The 19,654-nt window shown below is 39.4% G+C and overlaps 1 protein-coding gene across 2 annotated transcripts in view; it reads right to left on the bottom strand.

The window, feature by feature from the left end:
- Positions 1–19,654, bottom strand: part of SRBD1 (S1 RNA binding domain 1) — a 207,301-nt gene that overhangs the window by 179,708 nt on the left and 7,939 nt on the right. For both annotated transcript variants that reach the window (XM_028104085.2, XM_028104086.2), the window contains exons 3-6: positions 18,446–18,626; positions 11,648–12,010; positions 2,577–2,743; positions 609–726 (exon numbers count right to left, since the gene is read on the bottom strand). In XM_028104085.2, the coding sequence (XP_027959886.2) occupies positions 609–726; positions 2,577–2,743; positions 11,648–12,010; positions 18,446–18,626 (829 nt within the window). The remainder of the gene's footprint in view (positions 1–608; positions 727–2,576; positions 2,744–11,647; positions 12,011–18,445; positions 18,627–19,654) is intronic.

Raw genomic sequence — 19,654 nt, 5'->3', positions numbered from 1 at the left:
ATTTTTCAGTCCTTATCTTGCCAAACCTCCCTGCTACATTTACTTACTTAACTATTGATCATTACCTCCTTCTAAGACTCTCTTCCCTACAGTCTTCCATGGTGTCATCATCTCCTGATTCTCCTCCTACTTCCCTGACCATTCTTTCCATGTCTCCTCCTTCGGTTTTCCCTTCCTCCACCCATGCTTTAAAAGTTAGTGTTCCTCAATGGTCTACCCTGACTTGCTTACCCATAAACTCTCCCTGAGTGAAATCATCCATTCTCATGGTTTTAAATACCAACTACATGCTGAAGACCCTCACAGCTAGGTCTCCAGCTGAGTGAGCACTCTCCCTTAGGCTTCTCAATTCCATAACCTACACTCCTTTGTCTCCCCACTCAACTGGGAATGCCTTGGAGACAAGGACTCTGTATTACCTATCTTAGCAAACCACACAAAAAAGCATTTGATAGGTATTTATTGAATAAGCACTTGGTTGAATTAAATAATGATGGCTGATGACTTTAGCTTTTTATTTCCAGATCTTTTTTAACTTTATATAAAAAGATCCAAATCATAATATAATTAGGTAGGTATTATATTAAAAGATTAAAAGAGTTCCTTACCACATGTTCTAGTTCTTCAAAAGTTTTACAGTTCAGCAAGGTTTTTAACAAGCACTCAGACATCTTTCCCTCCTTCTTAATTTTTTGGATTGTACTATGAACCTTCTTTGCAACAGCCCTGAAAATAAAAACTTTTGTAATATACAAGACTTATGTGTCAAAACTTCCTTTTTGAAGCTATCTCAAACTTACAGGAATGTTGTAGTTGAGATAAAAACAATTTCCCCCCTCTGGACCATTTAAGGATAAGTTACCATTACCCAAATATTTTAGTGCATATTTTCTATAAACAAGAATCTCCTCCTACATAACAATATAGCCATCTAAATCAGGTAGTGAATATAGATATATTACTATATTCTAATCCACAGATCTCACCTAAGTTTCATCAACCATTTCAATAATGTCCTTGATAGCGAATTCTGCTCAGAGTCCCCAGTCAATGCCCCCACTTACTCAGAGAAATATTCCTCCACTAATATTCAATGTATTTCACTATTAATAGATACTCAGGAAATGAACTCTTTTGCAGAAGTGTTTTTAATAGAAAAATAATAGTAATCTCGACATAAAGCTATTTGTCCCCCACACAACCAAATATTATTAGAATACCTTTAATTTTTAATGTAAACTATTCCTGCTTGTTTGTGACACTCTCCCCAATTTCAGATCCCCAAATCCTCAGATTTTCTTCATTACCCTGAATTTAACCAAACAGAAAGCTTACTTTCTAATTTGTAAACTACTGGCCTTCTACATGTGACCTGTGGATGGTTTTGTCTGGCCCAGAAAGTTTTTATATAAAAACTCAGATTACCAGGTTCTTTGAAAAAAAAAAGAAAATAGGACAAGCTGGCAAACTGGGTGGACAAGCCTGCATGTCAGTAATCAGCTGGAATAGATGCTAACCCTCTTAGGAGTCAGGATCTTGAGTTTGTATCCCTTAATGCTTGATTATACTAACCTGGGCCTGGAAGATTTAAATCTGAAACCACCTGATTAGCTAGTCATTTATACTTCTGGGCTGGCTAATTGATTTTTCTCTCAGTGAAATGTAACTCTCCACCTATTAGCATCTTAATTCTCCTGGCACTAAAAGACTTCAACAAAAGGTGTAGAAATCCTAGTGAGATGCAGGTTCCCCCCAAATCACAGGAAGATTATTAGGTTGCTTTTAAAAAATAACTTTTAGCACTTTTAGAATGGCTTGAAGGTAAGATTCTATCCAATTTTAATCAGATCCTTGTCATAGAGTTGAAGAACACACACATTAACAACACAGTGCTTGGCATGTAGGAGACATGCAATAAATGCATGAATGGTGAAGAGTGTTTAATAAACTCTACTGAAAAATACAGTTAATCTTATAGTCTTTGCATGCTTATTTCTGAGTTACTACAGTAAGTCCAAAGAAATAATTTTTAAAGGATGCTTTTCATTCTGTAACTATACAAAACTTAAAACCCACCAATACCAAATTACCATGCCCTTTAAAAGATCAGAAAAAGGAAATACACATATTTCCCACAAACTCAATACTGCCAAAAACTCTCCATTTAGGGACTTCATAGTATTAAGAGGACAGTTTTACATAAGCTACTGAAGACTCAGACTAAAATGTATTCTTCTCAGTTTCCTTCCTTTGCCATTATGCACAACTATTCTTATGAGAGAATATGACAGTCAAACTCTTAGGCACACACTTTTAAGGCAAACCTCCTTTCTGCCCATGCGTGCCTGAGCTATTCATAAACAATCCAGCAGAGGGACTCTGTACACACCTAAAGAAGTAAAATGGAGCTGACTTCCTCTGTCAGAAGGCGACTACATTCAATTATAATAATTCAAGAAAACAAAACAATGGAACTGTTGAAATAAGCTGTAATTCACTTCCTCACTGTTTCTCCTCACTGGCTCACATGGCCTCTTTCGCTTCACAGTAGACTCATCCCTTCCCAGGTTTCTTACCGGAGCTCCTCCAGGGTTTGTCGAATTTCTCTCAAGGAATCAGCATCGAGGTTATTAATAAGCTCTTTTCGATACCGTATAATGAAGGGAATTGTGTTATCATCATTAAAGAGACGAATAATGTTGGCACAAACCCAAAGTTCAATATTAGTTCTCTCAGATAAAACCTGCAAATTAAGGATACTTAATGATTTAAAATCCTGAAACTTAAACATCCATATTATAATGTATGGTTTAAATATAGAATCAAATAATGTTCTCCAGTCACTTAGAAACACTTGCGGTGGTTTAAAAAAAATACATATATATACTGACAATCATAAAATAGTCATTTCACTAATTCAGTAAAATAAAATCAAAGCCACTCTGTAATCATTCAAATTCTACAGGGCTCAATAAGACACATTTTTCACCTCTCAAGATTAGCAGCAAAGATCAAGGAGTTGGTAACTCATTATGTTGTCATGTGTCAACATATGACACTGTGTTGTCTCACTGCTAGTGAGAAAGTGCAATGGTATATCCTCTGGAGGAAGAACAATCTGGCAGTATCTATCAAAATTTATAATGCATAAACTCTTTGACCCAGCAATTCCACTCCTCAGAATTTATCCTGATATATTCATACTCCTGGAAAATGATATTATTTATAGTGATATCTTTTGAAGAACTTTTTCCAGTATGGAAAAGAGCAAAAATGTAAGTCTATAATGGGAAACTGGTAAATAAATCATGATACAATAAGAGTAGAATGCATACCATGCAACTAATCTTATGTGAAATGATATGGAATGACTCACAAGACCTAGGAACATGGCTTACTTTCAGAAAAGGTAATTGACTGGGATGGGTAAGGGTAGGAAGACTCTTCTGTATCTTTTGATTTTCATATCATACACATATACTACATATTTGAAATAATTAATTCTTAAAAAAAAACAAATCTATAGGTTTCAGGAGAATGTACATGTAAGCAGAAAAGTTTAGGGCAGTCAGCCTGAAGAAGAGAAAGAAGGAAAGGCAATTTCAGTAACTGTTCTCAAAACCTTACAGATTTTTCAAAGTACAGTACAAAAGGTATAAATTTTATTTTTTTTAAGATTTTATTTATTTTTTGACAGAGAGAGAGAGAGAGACAGCGAGAAAGGGAACACAAGTAGGGGGAGTGGGAGAGGGAGAAGCAGCTTCCCGTGGAGCAGGGAGCCCGATGTGGGGCTCGATCCCAGGACCCTGGGATCATGACCTGAGCCGAAGGCAGACACTCAATGACTGAGCCACCCAGGCGCCCCTATAAATTTTATTATTTCAATCCTGATGCCCAAGATGAGCCAAAACTGGAAGGGGAGAAAAAAAAAAAAAACAACCAGAAAAATCACTAAGGAATTATCAAAATCAACTAATTAACAAAATCAAGTGAATATATAAAATAGAGTGAATTTCAAAACTACAGATGAAATAAGAGGCTGAAATCCAGAGATTATCAAGGGAGGATACTCTCATTCTTCTGGCCATCTTAAATCCTGAGTTCTACACCTTATCACGTTTTGATGCATTAATACCGTCTCTCTGGTGAGTGAGAACGTTAACTTCGTATCTCCAGCCCTGGCTCTCTTCCACATGAGCTCCAGACTCATTTAGACAACTACCTGAGATATTCTCTTGAAAACATAATGGGCATCTCAAACTTGGCTTTGCAAAGTGATCGTCCTCTCAGACTTATTCCTTCTCCAGTTATCCCACTTCTTATGTCCAAACAGCAGTTCAAGCCAGAAAGCTAAGTCTAACTCTTCCATTTCCTTCAACTCTTAAATCCACTCTATCACAAGAACTAATTAAGCCTAGCTACAGACTATTTCTGTAGTCTCTTACTGTTCCTCATTCCTTCCTCCCCATACCTGTCTAGTTCAAGCCAGGATTACTCAACAGCCTGTAACTACTCTTCTCCCACCCACCCCAATCCCATCTATTCCAGTCTCCATGGACAAACAAGGATCATCTTTTTAAAATGTATACTGGGGGGCACTTGGGTGGCTCAGTGGGTTAAGGGTCCAACTCTTGATTTCAGCTCAGGTCATGATCTTAGGATTGTGAGATTGAGCCCTGCATCGGGCTCCATGCTCAGCGGTGAGTCTGCTTGATGTTCTCTCTCTCTCCCTCCCCCTCTGCCCCTCCCCCCTGCTTGCATGCATGCACACACACAGGCGCTCTCTCTTAAATAAATAAATAAATCTTAAAAAAAAAGGATAAAATGTATATTGAATCATGTCACTTGACTAGTTAAAACCTTTCAATGATTTCCCATTGCATTTAGAATTTTTTTTTTAATTTTATTTATTTATTCATGAGAGACAGAGAGAGAGAAGGAGGGAGAGAGAGAGAAGCAGAGGGAGAAGCAGGCTCCCAAGGAGCAGGGAGCCCGATGCGGGGCTCGATCCCAGGACCCTGGGATCATGACCTGAGCCGAAGGCAGATGCTTAACCATCTGAGCCACCCAGGCGCCCTGCATTTAGAATCTAAACTCCTTACCACGACCCAAAAACATCAGCCTCCTGCCAACCTCATCTTATCTAGTCTTCCCCTCATTAGAAGCCAGCCCCAGGGGCACCTGGGTGGCTCAGTCGGTTAAGCGTCTGCCTTCAGCTCAGGTCATGATCTCGGGGCCCTGGGACCTCAGCAGGCAGCCTGCTTCTCCCTCTCCCTCTGTTGCTCCCCCTGCTTGTGCTCTCTGACTCTCTCTCAGTTAAATTAAAAAAAAAAAAAAAAAAGCCAGCCCCAATGACTTCCTCTTAGTTTCTAGAACAAGCCCAGCTGTTTCCCTCTTTAGAGGCCTTCCTGAGGTTGCTCTATCATTCAGAAATGCTGCTCTTGCTTGGTATCTTCCCTGACCCCTCCAAAATCAGACTCAGTAGTATTTTCTCAAACCGGTACCTCTTCCTATTTCTTATTCCAACCAACATCATCTTCCACCACAGAAATCCTCAGGGAGTATATACTGCTGCTTATGTAGATTTGCTCCTTGAAATTAAAGACAACAAAACTCCATATAAGCAGTCTCCACTTTTGGGCCTCCAAATCATCCAATTCCTTCTGTCTTTAGTCAAATGTTTATTTTAGCTCATATTATATGTCAACAACTATACCAAGCCAGTGAAAATGAAATGTAAAATACCAAGACTCTCTTCCCAAGCAGCTTACAAGCTAGAAAGAAGAAAGACAGACAAGTAGGTAAAATATATTGTGATCTGTACTCTGACAGAAGCACATATAGATTGTTTCAAGAGCACATGGGAGGTAGAAACATCCAATTCTGCAGCGATAGAAAAGCAACAAAGAGAATGAAGGTACCTCCAGGCAGCCAAATAGGGACAGGAATTCCACAAAGAAAGAATAGCATATCAAAAACCACTGATGAGAAACCACAGCACATTTTTTAAATCGCTGTAAGTTTAGCAATGATAAAATGTACAAGGGGTGGTGAGGTGAGGTGAGGAATGGAAAGGTGGATAGAGCTATATGGTGAATTCCATGTAGTTTGAACTTTATTCTATACTCAATTTTAAGCCACTCAGTGATGATCTGCTCATTACTTAATTTCAGCTGTTGAGTCAACCTCCCTGTGCAAATCCCTATGACATTTTACAAGTCAGTGAGATCTGTGGACTAGAGAAAGTGGCTCACAGTGTGTGGTCCTCAAACCAGTAGCATAAGCATCACCTGGGAACTTGTCAGAAATGCAAATTCTTGAGCCCCACCCAGATCCACTGAAGAAGAACCTCTGGAGTAGGGCCCAGATATCTGTGTTTTAGAAAAATGAGGCACACAACAAAGATGTAACTAAAAGAGTTAAAAGCAGAGATCAAACCTTAGGGATGGATAAGGGTAAGGCCAGAGAACTACTATAGTTTTTACTTTTAGGCTATTCACACTTATTACTGTAATATTATTTATAATTAACTGGTTAGGAATGAGAGTAAGTAAAAAGGCAGGCAGTCTCAAGATTTTTTTCAACCCTAACACTTATATAAGAGAGGCAGTTTTTGTGACTGTTGTTTGAAGCTAACACTTGTATAGAGTTTATTATGTTCCAAACACTTTCACATATTCAGTATTAACTCAAACTATATGAGATAGGTATTATTACTCACATTTTATAGATAGGAAAACTAAGGCCCAAAAAAGTTAACTGCCCAAAGTCCCACAAGCTACATTACCTTTTCAAAAATTTGATTTGTGTGCAAAGCAAGATGATTTTTTTTTTTTAGACAAAAATACAAATTGAACAAATAGCCTCACTTCCTGAATCCCATTGCAGATCAAACATGGTGCCTTCATACTGCCCTCTGGTGTCTAAAATTGCCAACAAAATGGCCTTCTCCCAAAATGGAGATTTATTCCTCCAATCTATATTCCTGTTCCCTCAGTTAAAAAAGAAAATATCTGAGTATCAACAAACTATAGCCTTAATCATCCTGGCAGCATCTATATTTTAAAAGAACTAAAATTAAATTAAATTCTACTCTAATGAATAGATTGATTGAATTTTCTACTCAAATTCATTCCCCAATCAGCAGTTTGACACCTCCTTTCTCAAAAGCTTTTGATTCCTGCTGTTCTCTTTATCCCTGCCTATTTATTTTATTACTTATTTTATCACACATAGAAGCTTCCTTAAAGCTTTTCCTGCAAAAGGAAAAACTATGCTGTCAGAAGTCAGAAGAGTGGTTAAAAGAAAGGGGACAGGAGATTGGAAAACCATATAAAGGGGATTGTAGAGTGCTGGTAAGGTTCTGTTTCTTGATCTGGAAGTTTGTTACTTTCGAACATTCATGAGCTATATATACTTCAAAATAGTATATATACTTCAATATAGAAGTATATATACTTCCCCTCATTAGAAGCCAGCCCCAGGGGCGCCTGGGTGGCTCAGTTGGTTAAGCGTCTGCCTTCGGCCTGGGTCATGATCCCAGGGATCGAGTCCCACACCAGGCTCCTTGCTCAGTGGGGAGCCTGTTTCTCCCTCTGCCTGCCGCTCCCCCTGCTTGTGCTCTTTCTCTCTCACAAATAAATAAAATCTTAAAAAAAAAAAAGAGAGATGCTTTTTAAAGCCCATAACAAATACCAGCTAAATCATAAAAACAAAAAGGGCTAATCCAAATGTTTTACTTAATCCCTCCTGGAAAAAACAGGTAACCTAATGGGTGGTGTGTGCTTATACACAGAAGTGCAGTGAGAAAGCCAACTCAGACACACTCACCTCCTTCCAGTCCCATTTCTTTCCCCAATTTTGTCATCCCATGGTCACATCATTCCCCATCATCTCTTGCAAGAAAAATGGCTAATAAAGAGGGTTTTGCTTGCTTTTCCTCTCTAATTTGGCAAACTTTACTAACATATATGTGGCTACTCCACTCCCATATTCCCAGCCCCCTCAAAATAAAGAGACTCTAACAGCAATCACCATTTTGAAGCATTTAATTTTCTCAAAAACTGGTTGTAGCTAGTTACCTCTTCAAATTCTATAAAAGGTCATGGTATTTGTATCATATTTGCATAAATATATAATGTTTTTTAACGAAAACTAGTTTCTGATAGCGACCACACATTTGCAGTTTGGGGGAAAGGGCTGAAGAATAGGTTGCTTCTCCTCAAGGGACCTGGAAATCCCCAAAGCCTGAGTAAGAAATGGACACAAAGTCTGTTTATACATAAAGTCTGTAAGTAACCTAAGTACTTAAGTATTGGCAATGCAGTTTTCCCTCCCCAAACAAGATGGTAATGTTCCTGAAAAAGCAGTCGACTTTATAGAGTTGAGAAACACACCATGAAGGGAAAAACAGAGGTTCATGATGACATGGTGGACAGGGGCTATGGGGAACAGCACCTAAAATGAAGGAAATAGGGCTGCCTGGGTGGCTCAGTCGTTAAGAGCCTGCCTTCAGCTGAGGTCATGATCCCAGGATCCTGGGATGGAGCCTGGCATCGGGCTCCCTGCTCAGTGGGAGCCTGCTTCTCTCTCTCCCATTCCCCCTGCCTGTGTTCCCTCTCTCGCTGTCTCTCTCTCTCTGTCAAATAAATAAATAAAATCCTTAAAAAAAAAGGAAAGAGAAATGACATTTCCCACATGATCAATTAGTAATGATTAATAATCTCTATACAATTAATTTCCATTGACAATTCCTTACTAACTAGGTATCTTTCAGGATTTCCCCAAGAACTTGGCCACATATTTTGTTTTGTGGCAGATAATAAGCATATCACAGGCATTTCAATGAGTCCGCTCCTCATCCAACAGGTCAAGGCCTTCTGACTGTTGGACTCAGCACTGGTGACTCTCCCTTTTCTTAGTCTCCTCTCCCCTAACATCTGCCACTGCTGTCCACCATGTTTATAAGCAGGAATGCAGGGCCAAGATAAAATTATTCTCTGCTGTTTATGAGGGAATAAGAAAGGAATGGAAAAGAAATCCACATATACCACAAGAACTGTCTGAAAAAGTAACACAAGGTTGGACAAGGAGGACTGCACCTGGTTAAACAAAAAAACCCAAATGCAAATCACACCTATAGTTCCCCGGGCAACGCCTAAAGCCATCTAGAAAATGCTGAGCTTACTAGTTGTCAGGGTGCCTAGTGAAAGTGGCAGCTATAGCAGCCATTTCTCTCCCAACTCACAAGCAAGGAGTGCCAGATCCCAAGAGCAGGACTGTTTGAACTGTCAAAAAATCCCTTCCAATAAGGAGGAAGAGGAGAAAACAATGCTTGGAAATGAAAAGAAAGAGAAAACTGAGAAAGTGCCTTCCTCAAGTCCTCATGGTTTTCCAATTTCTGGTTCAAGGCCTTTGGGAGCCTTGATCACACTTCGTCCCTTCCATTCTTTGAAAGACCCCTGTGTCCTTGGTAATAAACTCTTTTCTGTTTCAGATCATTAGAAGCAGGTTTCTATTACTTATAACCAAGAGATAATAGGCTAAGGCAGGACCATTTTCATCGCTTTCTCTGTTACACAGATTAGGGGATGGGTGTGAAGCAAAGTGTCACAGAGTAAGGAGCCCTTAACTTTGAAGAACTTATCTCTGCATTTCAAGAGACTTCATGGTTTCTGAAACCTTCTTTCCTCCCTCCTGCTGACTGTCCACTATTAGAAGCAAATCTATGTCAACAGCAGAGACATAAGCTTTTAAGTGTTAGTACAAGGAAAGGGAAGTGGGACACATCCATCTGTCCCTGTGAGTCTGGACTGGAACTAAGCAAGGGGTCTGCATTTTAAGAAAGCCTTCAGGTAAATCTGATGCAGGTGGTATATGAACCATCCTTTTAAAACATGACCTTCTAGGAGGGTAGAGGGTAGGGAGAAAAAGTAAAAAAAAAAAACAAAACATGTCCTTGTAGACCTAATAAAGAAAAAGATGGTATAGAAAGGAGGCTAATGATACACTGTTTCTCCAAGAAACTTTGGACTGTTCAGTTCAGGAACAAGGATGAGAAGAAAGTTCTGAGGCAACATTCTACTCCTTCGTGGGCCAGAGAAAAGAAAAATCATAATTAAAAAATACTGGTGATGTTCTACTAATAGGTAACAGAAGAGACAACATGGGGAAAAAAAAATTCCTCTGAAGAAAAAGGTAACGCACAGCTAGTCTCAGACTGAGAAGTAGTATTTGGAGCAAGTAGAGGCCCCGGGCTCTAAGCAGTAATTCACAGAAGGGAAAGGAGTACCCATCAGAATCACCATAGACAGACAAGAGGAAGGCAGGTCACACGCATCTACCCTGAGAGGCACTACCATAATTAAGTCTGAAACGTTCCCAGTGTGTGTTGGCACAGACAAAAGGTTGAGAATCACCGTTTAAAAATCACTCTTCAGGTCTTCTCTGCCATCCCTAAAGCCAACCAAGAAATTGGGAGAAATCCAAGGCAGCTCAAGTTGGAATTCATATAGACTTTTCCTAAGAAATTTCTAGACCTTGTTTATAGTATATTACAACATTACTTTAAGAATTAGAGCTGTACTAATGGCCAATGTCCTAATCACTCACACTACTTTTATAGGGAAATACAGTCCAAGTTCAAAACAAAACCTTCACAATGAACTTATGAGGGCCCAGTCTGTTGGTGTAATCTCTCTATGGAGTCACGTTCACCAAAACACCATGGCAGAGACCCACCTCACCTGAGGTCACAGCTCTTAGCTCAAGAGCTGATGATGATGAGCTATAATATGAAACAGCATACCTAGGATAGGAACTAGGAACCAGTAGCCAAAGCCTCCAGAAATCACTGGCGAAAGATGTCCATTGACAGATGAATGGATAAAGATGTGGTGTACACACACACACACACCACACACACACACACTGGAATATTATGCAGCCATCAAAAGGAATGGAATCTTGCCATTTGCAGTGACGTGGATGGAACTGGAGGGTATTATGCTCAGCGAAATAAGTCAATCAGAGAAAGACATGTATCATATGATCTCACTGATATGAGGAATTCTTAATCTCAGGAAACAAACTGAGGGTTGCTGGAGTGGTGGGGGGTGGGAGGGATGGGGGTGGCTGGGTGACAGACATTGGGGAGGGTATGCGCTATGGTGAGCGCTGTGAATTGTGTAAGACTGTTGAATCACTGATCTGTACCTCTGAAACAAATAATACATTATATGTTAAAAAAAAAGGAAGACAGCAGGAAGGGAAAAATGAAGGGGGGGAATTGGGAGGGGGAGACAAACCATGAGAGACTATGGACTCTGAGAAACAAACTGAGGGTTCTAGAGGAGTTGGGGTGGGGGGGATAGGTTAGCCTGGTGATGGGTATTAAAGAGGGCACGTATTGAATGGAGCACTGGGTGTTATACGCAAACAATGAATATGGAACACTACATCAAAAACTAATGATGTGATGTATGGTGATTAACATAACATAATAAAATAAAATAAGAAAAAAAAAAAAAAAGAAATCACTGGCAAAAGTGAAAAGAGACCTGAAAACTCCCAACCCTTTCTTAGCCAGTGGCACTCCTATCCTAGTCAAAAAGAAAGGAACCCCACAAACTAAAATGACTACACATACCTGTACTATGTCCCAGTTCATTTCCACCTCCTCTTTAATGCTGTTGGCATTTGCTGGAAACCTCACGGGCTGCCCCTGAGGACATGTTTCAGTCTTCATTTTCTTTAAAGGGGACTGACCAAATGTAAAGTCATCTTCATTCTCTTCCTTCTTGCATGCACCTTCCCACACGGTGCTCGTGGATGGCATCTCAGCAGTGTTGACCATGTTGGTTTCTTCATCAACTTTCAGCTTTTTGGTCCTCTGACCCGAAGGTAACTGAGCTGAATTCTTCCGTTTTGTCTTTGTTTTCAGAGTCTTCACACTATCCAATTCATTTTTTCTGTCTTCCAAATCAACATCAGCAATAGCCACAGAGTTATTCTATCAAACCACAAATAGAACACAGGAGAATTAAAAGAAAAAACCGAATGCTCTAGAATATTATTCAGCAATAAAAAGGAACAAATTATTGAAACACACAATAACTTGGAAGAATCTCACAGAAACTATGTTGAATGAAGGGGGGAAAAGCAATTTGCAAAAAATTACATACCTTATAATTTACATAACATTAATGATGTATGCTTTATATAACATTCCCGAAAAAATTAGTGGTTACTGGGGGGGTCAAGATGGGGGTAAGGGTCCGAAGGGAGGTGGGCGTGGCTACAAAAAGGCAAATACTAGGCAGTACTAGGGATTCTTGTAGTGATGGAACCATTCTGGATGAGGGATACACATATGCATACATGTGATAAAATTGTACAGAGCTAAACATACAGAAATACACAAATAAATGAATACAAAAAAACTGGAGAAATCTCATAAGATCTCTGGATTTTATCAATATAAATATCCTGGTTGTGATATTTTACTATAGTTTTGTAAAATGCACCAATGGAAGAAATTAAAGGGTACACAATCTTTGTATTATTTTTTATAACTGTGTGTGAATCTATAATTATCTAGAAATAAAAAGTTTCATTTTTTAAAATGAGTAAAGGATAAGTCTACGCATGCTGGAAAAACCAAGATTTAAAACTTGCAATCAAAAGTCAACCCTTTGGGGGAAAAAAGTAACACTCATACACTCCTAAAACTCAACAGACTATACCTGCCACCAATTTATACAGAAGGGAACAGAAAACACAGCATGACAGCAGAGTGGTGTCAGGCATTTTTCTTTAGGAAGAATCTACATAATAGTCCACACTACTGTCCAGGGGCCACTCTCTCCACCACCCCCCCTCATGACAGCTAACCCTAACCCTAACCACCTGGCATTCATTTTGGCACTGGAGTGGTAAATAACATACAGACCCTACCTGTATGGAGTTTACAATTTCACAAGCTAGCCTGTTTCTGGTTACCTAAGCAGATGCAGATGGCACAAACTCAAATAAAAGAAGAACTCCCAAACTATTCAGTCAAATTCAATTTTCTCTCCTATCAGGTTATTTTTCCAGAATTACTGACTACTGAAAATACTGGGAACTACTATAAAGAGCATCCCCAACCTAATACCCACCCACCACTACCTAACCTGGAAATGATGTACATTAGATAGCCCTCTGAATATTACATTTTTAGCTGAAACATAATGGATAAGAACAGAGATATAAAAATAGAATGACTCCTATGTCCGTAAGAGTTGATAATAACCTGATCAAATGACTTGATATAGTAAAAGAAAGGTGTCAACCATGCAGAGGGCTGTCTGTCAGCCATAGGGCAGCAGAAAAAGAGGAATTGTAAAAAGCAAAGATGATCAGCATTCTTCTAAGCAATGTACAAGGAAGAGGAAAGCTTAGCAAACAGACTCTGAGTATTTTGGTCCCAATGGTAAGACAGCCCTCCTATGAGACAGATACATCAGACTACCTTAGATTCGTGCATTTAAAACATTTGATGTCATTGTGACAAACATAATGCCTAGACCACAGTAGGCATTCATTAAATCCAATAGAATGGATTTATCTAATTCTCCCAGTCTGGACCCATGCTCATCAAGTAAATTTCCGATTCTTATTTAAGTGCCTACTTACTTCAACCTCTGAGGAGAGACACTACCAGTCAGAAAAAATTTCATGTTCTTGTGATTATTATATCAAATCATTAATTATTAAATCAGCACTCTGGTTTTACACATCCCTCTTATGAGCATGGCTGAGGTAAAACCACCCATGAGAGATATATTGGTTCCTGAAATGCTGACAAAATCATGTTGCTAACTTAGAAACCCAGTTCCATCACCTACTATCTATTATCCATGAGCAAATCACTTCACATTTCTTGCCTTGGCTTTCTCATCTATAAAGTTAGGATAGTAACAGCACCTGCCTTGAGGGGTTGTTGTGAGGATTATGAAAGCTCACACAACCGAAGTGTTGAACATGTTATGTTGCCTGGCTGATGATAAGCACTAAAACATCTGCAGATCCCACCATCATTAGAGCCACTACCATACTAGACCACTTCCTAGTAGAGGGAAAAGGAAGTAGACAAAGAAATGAGGAAAAAGTAAAATGACCGAGAGGAAAAAAAGAAAAGTCAGCAATCATAAAGACTTTAAGGCATCCTCTGTGTAGTCTTCAGGCAAGATTTACCTCGTGTTTCTCAGTGTTGTCCACAGACCCTTCCAGGGGGTCTGCGAGGTCACACTCTATTCATAATAATGCTAAGACATGCTTTGCCTTTTTCTGTTGACATTTCACTGAAGTACAACAGCAATGGTAGCAAACCCCAAGGCAATGGCACCAAGCAATAGTAGCAATCACTGTTCCCTTCACTGCCACACTTGCAGCAAAACGATGTAAGTTTCATTTAACAAAGCCGTTAAAAATTATTCATTTTTAGGGGCGCCTGGCTGGCTCAGTTGTAGAGCATGTGACTCTTGAACTCAGGGTTGTGTGTTCAAGCCCCACACTGAGCATGGAGCCTTAATTTATAAATAAATAAATAAAGGTTAATTTTTAAGGTCTCAGGCCTTGAAAACACACCTTTTTAATACTCTATGCTGAAATAGTGAGTACACATAAAATACTTCTGCTGCACACCAGTGCATACGGATGTGCAGTGGTCATCTCAAACAAAAACGCTCATGCATCCGTTTCAGTTGTGAACCAAACCAGCTTCTTTTTCCATAAAGCACCATTTTTACTTGAAATAATGACTGACAAACTATGGTTATTCAGACTTGGGTATCTGGTGGACATTTTTTCAGAAATGAACTGAGACTGTCACTTTAAGGAAACACCTGACATTTGCAACCAGTAGTAAATTTCAGGCTTTAAAAGGGAAAATTAGAATTTTTGGAAAATTTGTATCCACTGTGAACTTGACAGCTTCCCAACACTGTGATGAGACTGGAGGTTATATTAACAAATGTGTTTTTTTGACATCAGATAATGAAAGATGCTAACATTTGGAAGAGCTGCATAAATCGGTGAACCGATATTTTTCAAATGACCGATATATGTCATAAAATCATGCATGGGTAGAAGACCCATTCAAATAACACAAACCAGTGGATTTTAATGTAGTAGAGTATAAGAAGTTCATTAATATGGTTTCAGATTCCACAATGAAACAAACTTTTAAGAAACTACCATTTACTGAGTTTTGGTACCACATCAAATAAGAATATCCATCTGAAAAAGCTTTTAAAACACGTCTCCCTTTTCCAAATACATATCTGTGTGGAGGTGGGTTTTCTTTATACATTTCAGTTATATTCTAGTAGGTCAGACATTAAAGACATCTGTAAAAATGTAAGTAATGTCATTCTTCTCATTAATTTTTTCTTGTTGGTTGGGAAAACATATACTTATTTTTCATTAAAATAAAAATTAGCTGCATTAACACATACTAGGTTTTTTAAAAAACTAATCAATATTTTAATTTCTCATTTTTAATTTTTATATGGTAAATATCAATATCAATAACCCACATAACCAAAAGTTCCTTGGGGTCCTCATTAAGTTTTAAGAGTGTAAAGCGGTTCAAAGACCAAAAGTTTGAAAGAGGTAGATCTAAACTATTGAAACATAGGGAAATATCTCTCCATTTTATGAAGCTTCTAAGATTCTACAGCCTGTCTCAGTGATATACTCAAGTTTAGTAAGCCTCCATGAGAACATTTTCCTTCCTTACATTCAACCTGAATCTTTGGCAGACTGAATAATCAAAGTTCATTTTCTTCTGCCTTCACTGCTTTTTTAATCAGCCTTAACACTCCACATGGTTATTATGTAGCCTATGACTAAACCCAAGACTCCAAAAAGAATTTGACTATTCTTCTTTTTGCTGTCTCTGAAAGCAGTCAACTATCTAAAGCAAAAAAGTAGCTCATTGTGTCTTTTCCAGTCAAATCAGTCAGCAGGCTTTGGCCTTGGCCTGTGTTGTACTGGGTGAGCTTGACAGATAACTGGAGACGGATAAGGAGCTGAAGGGAGGCTTCTTAAAAATTAGATTTAAAAGCATTTTTATACTCTGTAGCAACTGAGCCACTGGAATAAAAGTTGACGAGAGAAAAGAAAGGAGATGACTGAAGACACACAGACCTTGAGCAAGAGGGGACGGCAATGACAGCCCCAGCGGTGGGACAAATCCCGGACAGGAAGGATGACACTTCCTCCATCATAACAGGACAGAAGAGGAACCCAAACATAGCTAGCCCGGTTGTGAGATAATGAGCTTCCTGTGTTCGCAAATACGTAAAAGGCAATGTCATCAGCTGAGAGGGAGAGAAAGGAATTTAGGAAGTTTAAGAAACGAGAAAAAAAACTGGAAAAACACATCTGCCAGAGAAAAGGAAGGAGTCTACCAGGTATTCTTAGTGTAATTTTGAGGTCTGAGATTATGAATCTAAAGGGAAACAAATTCAGTCAAGGTTGTTCTCCGCAAGAGTCAGCTGCTCGGTGCTGGCAGAGCAGAGGCGATGGCTCACCCGGTGTCGGCTCTGATCGGCCCTGTGTCACTGAAGGAAACAAGGGCAGAACTGGTGAGACTAATAAAAAGTGACTGAAATGAGACATTCCGTGGCCTGGACTAGGTAAGGTAGGAAAAGAAAAGGGCTGACTGATAGTGATATGTGAAGCAGATCTGGTGAAGCGCTGGAGTCCAAGGATTAGGTCGTAGCCCTCGGCCCTGGCTGTCCACAGAAGTCACCTGAGAGCTTTAGGAAAGAAATACTGCTGAGGCTCGGGCTCAGCCCCACCCCTAGAATCCTTTCCATGTTTAACTGGTCTAGGACAGGGGCTTCAGCACTGGCATTTTTTCAAGCTGCCCGGGTTGAGAGCTACCAAAGAGAAGATGTGACAAGGCTGGAAAAGTGTGACCATGAGGGCACCTGGACAGTGAGCTGGGAGAACAGAAAATGGTAAGATGGTGCTCCGAATGCCGGATGCTTGAAAAGGATTGTCAGTAGCACAGTTTTTGATGATGGCAAAATTCAGGCTGAGTTCCTGAGAGGGGTGGTGAAGGCAGAGAAGACACAGTCCCTGGAGATGAGGAGGTCAAAGAACCAAGAACAGAAGGCCCCAGGGAGTTCATCCCAATGGAGGGGAAATCCCCAAGAACAACAGCAGAAGGTGGCAGACAGGGGATGAGAAGTGGAGCTGAGCTAAAGTGGCCACCGGCTTGGTAAATGCCAGCAACATAGAGAGGAAGAGGCTAAATAACGATTAATTTTGTCTATGATGTTTGCTAAAAATAGTTATAAGGAGGCTACCAATTCTAGTTCTACCGAAAATAAGGTTTTCAATTATTTTGTTCAATGGTGACTACAGCAGAGCAGAACGCCAAACCTAATGAAATGAAGTCTTCTAACATGCTCCATGTGCTCTCGCTGAGGTATAAAATGGGTGAATTTTGGCAATTCTGAAAGAAAATTTAAAAAACCCCCAGAATGTTTAAGTGAAAGACTTTCTAATTCTTTTTTATACACATATAACTGAGCATTACTGGAAGAATCAAGAAATCACCACAAGGGTTCTTAAGCTGTACCTTCTTGAGCTATATTTTAATATTTAGAGGCTAGGCATGTGCACATTCTACTGAAGAGAGGGTTCATAACTTTTGTCAGATTCTCAAAGGGTTTATGACCCTAATGCCAAAAACCACTGAACTAAGAGCTATTTTGTAGGTTAGGCAATCAAGCTACTTTTTAGGTGCAGCCATGCCACGCTTAATGAAAAACCTCCAAATTTTGCCAACAAGGTGATAGAAGTCAATACTTTCTCAGCTATAGGTAAAGCCTGCTCACCCATTCAAGTGTGTTCAGTGAAAAGCTTGTATGTAAAGATGAAGAAACAGAGGTACTAAATAACAGGAGAAAGACTGATTTAAATAAAAGCCCTAAGAGCAAAGCAGGTACAATATAATGTCCTCTACTATACACAATAAATGTGTCCCTGAAAAGTCAGGTTTCTACTGCATATTGAAAGAGTATTATTTCAAATGTACCATGGAAGCAGTTTCTTAAGCGGAATACCATAGAGAATGATTTTGGAAATGCACAACACTTTTTGTAATGCAACAAAGCCTGTAATTTATTGCTGTTGTTGTTTTAATCCAGATCAGTATAAATACATGGTTTGCTTATAGCAAAATACATCAATATGTATTGTTGATACATATTCTTTCCCCTCCAACACAGTGGGTCTAATGATAAATACTTTACGGCCTGCAGTAGAGAATGCCACTGCCCTGTACTTTTGTCAACTACTTACACTGTTCTGTTCTCTGTAAGGAGAAAGTAGCGTCACCAATTAGGAAAGCACTATAGAGTTCCCTCCACCCAACTCAAGCACCTACCAGCTCCTCCTTAACAGCCACGCCTTCCGAGCCATCACTGATCTGTAGGATGGTCTTCTTCACTCGTGGCACCCTCTTTGGTCTGGATTCTTTGGAAACAGGCTGCTTACGACTTCTGGGGGCTTTCTTTTGGGGCTCCCAGGCACTATCTTCCTTGTCATCTTCTTCAGAGGCAGATGATCTAAAAGTAAATTGACAGAAAAATATGTAGGAAAAATGAAGCTAAATGTTAAGGGCAAAAGAAACATGCTTCTTGAAAGAAAAATAAGGTAGGAGGTGTTTAATATAAAATGGAGTGATATGAGCACAGGCTACGAACAGATATAGCTAAGTACTAAAATAAGAGTTGATCGAGGACCAATAGCCCCTGATATGCTATGAATCACAGGTCTCTCCATTCCCCTCTGGTGAGTGAGAGGGGGATGGGATGTGATATTTAGAGGCTAGGCATCCCTCCATTCCCCTCACACACACACACACACACACACACACACACATTCAAAACAGAGAAAACCATTTATTACCTTAAGCAATTTACTGAGTGGTGTCACACCATAGTCATTGCAAGGTTTGCCATTATAACAGCAAAAAGTGCTTAAACAATTTCCTAAGTAATAATCAAATTTACTTATTCAAACCAATGTTAAGGAATGGGAAATGGTGCTAGGAAACACCCTAAATTACATAAAGTTAGCACCAAGACCCTTCCAAATGCTTCAATTAACTGTTTCATTTTGTTTTGTTTTTCCCTTTCACAGAATGGATTTCTTTCCTAGACTGGATCAGGTGCAGCTACAGTACTTTCTAACAATCCATGAATCAAACTCACAGCAACAGCAGAGGAAAAATAGCCATGTGAACTCTGGTAAAGGAACATCATGCTCCTGCCAACCCACTTAAATCTACGTCTACCCCCAATGTAAAAGGTCGGTTTTGTTGGGAAGGACAACCACTTCCTTCACTAAGGCTAGTGAATAGGGTATCTCGCTTTTTGAATGGTTTTATGTTCTGCCTAGAGGCAAAAACCTGATTAAATGACTTCTTCTAAATTATGCTATCCTAGGTCAAGCCACTGATAGTTCCCCCCAGCCCCCAGTGAGTTCTCTTCAGAAGCAGATGCAAACCAAAGCCTAAGAGTAGGCAAAAACAAACAAAATCATTTAAACTCACCTAACACATAGCAGTGGCATTGAAAGGAGGGAGAATTAG

The sequence above is a fragment of the Eumetopias jubatus genome, unplaced genomic scaffold, assembly GCF_037043125.1.
Source record: "Eumetopias jubatus isolate StellerSeaLion01/CBP00866 unplaced genomic scaffold, mEumJub1_p1.0 scaffold_9, whole genome shotgun sequence".
In the NCBI taxonomy this organism is placed as follows: Eukaryota; Metazoa; Chordata; class Mammalia; order Carnivora; family Otariidae; genus Eumetopias; species Eumetopias jubatus.
This window is presented reverse-complemented; position numbering and strand designations above follow the sequence as displayed.